Raw genomic sequence first — 3,417 nt, 5'->3', positions numbered from 1 at the left:
GAGGATTAGTCTGCACTGGTCCGGTCCTGCAGGGAGCAAACCAGGAAAGCCAAGTCTGCAACTGAACTCCAACTAGCTTCGAGCATCAAGGACAATGCTTCTCAAGCAAATTCTGGGACATCATTCTCCCCCTGTACTCGGCCTTGGTGAGGCCGCAGCTGGAGTACTGCGTTCAGTTTTGGGCTCCACAATTCAAAAAGGACGTGGAGAAGCTTGAGAGAGTGCAGAGGAGAGCCACTTGCATGATCAGAGGTCAGGAAAACAGACCTTACGACGACAGGCTGAGAGCCATGGGGCTCTTGAGCCTGGAAAAGCGCAGGCTCAGGGGTGACTTGGTGGCCACCTATAAGTTTATCAGGGATGACCACCAGGATCTGGGGGAACGTTTGTTCACCAGAGCACCCCAAGGGATGATGAGTTCAAACGGTCATAAACTACTGCTAGACCATTTCAGGCTGGACATAAGGAAGAACTTCTTTACTGTCTGAGCCCCCAAGGTCTGGAACAGTCTGCCATCGGAGGTGGTTCAAGCACCTACATTGAACACCTTCAAGAGCAAACTGGATGTTTATCTTGCTGGGATCCTATGACCCCAGCTGACTTCCTGCCCTTTGGGCAGGGGACTGGACTCGATCTTCCGAAGTCCCTTCCAGCCCTAATGTCTATGAAATCTATGAATCCCCACAGTAGCACACAGGCATTGCTACGCCTAGATCATCCCCAACCAGTACCTGTCCAGCCTCTCCTTCAACCCCGCCAGTGATGGAGAGTCCACAACTCCCCTGGGCATCTATTCCACTGCTTCCCTGCTCTAACTGTGAAGGTTTTCCCCAAAATCCAATGCACATGGCCACCATGCATGATTTGCTCCTGTTCATATACTTTGCAAGCGCTGATGCTCGTAAGCCTGGCAGTTGCTTTGGTCCATCAGGAATTTCTTTAACCCACAGTGCCTGCCTCACGGACGTGCTCAGTCAGGGAGTGAGTCTGCGTAGGGCCACTGCACTGAACATCTTGTGGGAGTATCTACAAACAGGGGGACTAATAACGGGCCATGTTGTGATACAGATGTAGTGGTTGGTGGGGTAGGTAAATGCAACATGGAGGCTCTGCACTTCCTGGAAGGGCTCATTCCCACAAGGACCTGACCACATGCTCCAGCTCGGGGAGAAAGATCTCCAATGCGACAAGGGAGGAATCGGAGAATCGGAGAACCGAGGGGCTTGCCCGGGGTCCCCCAGTCTGTAGGAGGAAGAGAACCCACAGGCCCAGACTCCCGGTTCCAGGCTCTAGCACTGGACCATGGCTACATGCCTCAGCAGCAGTCACTCTGCTGTACCCTGCTGTGAACTCCGGTCCCCGTCTAGCGCCTGCTGCTATGAAACCCAATTTGTAGGTTTTACACCCAACACCTTTAATCCTACAACCCAAAAGATGCTCTTCAGTGAGACCTGCCCACATGAGAGGCTGCCCGAGGGCACAGACAGACATACCAATCAATTCGCTGTCAAATATTGTGACTACCAACTGCTGCAGTGTAACCTGTAGGGCCTATAACGATACAAGTATAGCAAAACCACATTAACTTTAAATCTTGTTTCAGGTAGAATTAAAGTTGCAACAGTTTTGCTCTCCTTGTATCATCAAAAGGAACATGCAGAGGTAACACTTGCACTACAGCACCTGGTATGCGCTATCCAGGGCAGCTCACCCTCCCCTTCGAAAGCGGGTAAAGGTTATGTCTGTTCATCTTCCATGTGTAAATTGAACGTTAGAGGGCAGTGCAAGCCTCAGTTTCATCTGCATAGTTACAAGTGTGAGCCATGGAGCGCAGGCTTCCCTGCCCTACCGGGGGCTTCTGCTGCCTCACAGAAAAGGGAATCCAGTTTCCAGGGGCCATTCAGTGCTCGCCAGCCCTGCTGACTGCCCATAGCCATGCCAATCAGATACGGGGTGGTGGGTCTGTCATTTCAGACAGGCCTTTGAGTAGCCACCGCAGGCCTTAAAGGAGCAGAGGGAGGCTTGTTGACTTAGCACTGAGAGGCTAACTGCTGTTGCTCAGACCCCCGTTTCCTCCTTCCCTTCCAACAGGGCTGTGCAAGGAGAATCCCTCTTCCCTCTAAACTTCCACAGATGCTGCTGGGTGCGCAGTACCCGAAGGCTGCAGGACACTGTGATGTCACTATGACCATTAACGTGGTCCAGCAACTATACCCAGTAATTAACTGCTTCCATTCCTTATATTTCCTTTGCAATTTTCTTGCGAAGACCCACAGGTAAGACAAGGCTTCAAATAAGGTCAGCGTTTGTTCGATTAGTTATGTTACCTTTGATCATGTAGGCACATCGCCCCAATAAAACTAATTTACATAGAGATAGATGTGCCGAGGCATTCCCATCTACAGCTAAGACCACAGTGCCTCCTCGGTTTGTTGCCCTTGGGCTGGTAGATGCGACATCTGGGCCACACTCAGAACCAGCGGCAATCCTAAGAGGGTCCACATACATGGAAGAGAGGTTAAAGAAGCAAAAGCCTGAACAAACTACGACATGATTAAAGCCCAAAGGAACAAGGGATCTAGGAGGAAGAGCATCAGAGCAAGCATTGGTCCTGAGCCACAGCAGGCAGGTGTGGGCTAGAAAAGAAAGAGCGATATACCCAAAGCTCTCAGTGCGACAGCGGATCCCAGAGGTGACATCAGGAGGGGGCAGGTCGGGGATGGAGTCCATCTGGAGGAAATAAGAGGAGGTGGTGTGATGGTAATAGATAGGGTGAGCATGGCAAGCAGGAGCAGATGCAGTGGTGGTGGAGGCAGAAGAGCAAGAGGAGGAAGAGGTGGTGGTGGCTGATGATGGGCCGGTTCCGTGCAGGTCGGAACTGAGAGATTGTCCACCGGTGAGGCTGTGCATTCGACGGAGAGACACTCGGCCTGCCAGGTAATGAACAGGCTGGCCCAAGTCATTCTGGCCTTGCACGTAACTCTCTACCAACCTCTGAGATCCAAGGGCGTGCTGGGGGTCCACGAGGCGCTGGCGGACACCGCTCGGCAAGACAGGGGCTGTAAGGAGAGAGAGAAGAAGGCTGAGTGCAGTGGGGGAAGCCCCTGCACACCAAATCAGCCAGGCGGCATAGGCCAGTAACACCAGTTGTGGCTATCAAACCATCTCGACGGGGCACAGCTCTGGCCCTTTTGGCCGCTGCATCAGCTGCGTTGTGTTAGACACTGTGAAAACGTAAATCTTGGCTCCGGTTTGATGTGCTAGATTAATGACCTTGCCCGTGGGGAGTGAGGCTTGATGTTCTTGCCAGAAGTCAACTGCTTCTGATCCTGCCCTGACTTAACACATACTCCTACCAGAGATGAGACTGGAGCGGGGACTCAGAATTGGACCTCACTCACACAACTTTTACCCCTA

At 52.2% G+C, this 3,417-nt stretch overlaps 1 protein-coding gene across 3 annotated transcripts in view; it reads right to left on the bottom strand.

The window, feature by feature from the left end:
• Nucleotides 1-3,417, bottom strand: part of STIM1 (stromal interaction molecule 1) — a 175,465-nt gene that overhangs the window by 13,339 nt on the left and 158,709 nt on the right. For 2 of the 3 annotated variants that reach the window (XM_019524621.1, XM_019524622.1), the window contains one exon: nucleotides 2,993-3,059. In XM_019524621.1, coding sequence (XP_019380166.1) covers nucleotides 2,993-3,059 — 67 coding nt within the window. Of the gene's footprint in view, nucleotides 1-2,659; nucleotides 3,060-3,417 lie in introns of all 3 variants that reach the window. The other variant, XM_019524620.1, reaches the window with a different exon arrangement.

This window comes from Gavialis gangeticus, unplaced genomic scaffold, assembly GCF_001723915.1.
Source record: "Gavialis gangeticus isolate Ggan-Ray unplaced genomic scaffold, GavGan_comp1, whole genome shotgun sequence".
Classification (NCBI taxonomy): Eukaryota; Metazoa; Chordata; order Crocodylia; family Gavialidae; genus Gavialis; species Gavialis gangeticus.
The sequence above is the reverse complement of the archived record's forward strand: the minus strand, read 5'-3'. Positions and strand labels throughout refer to the sequence as shown.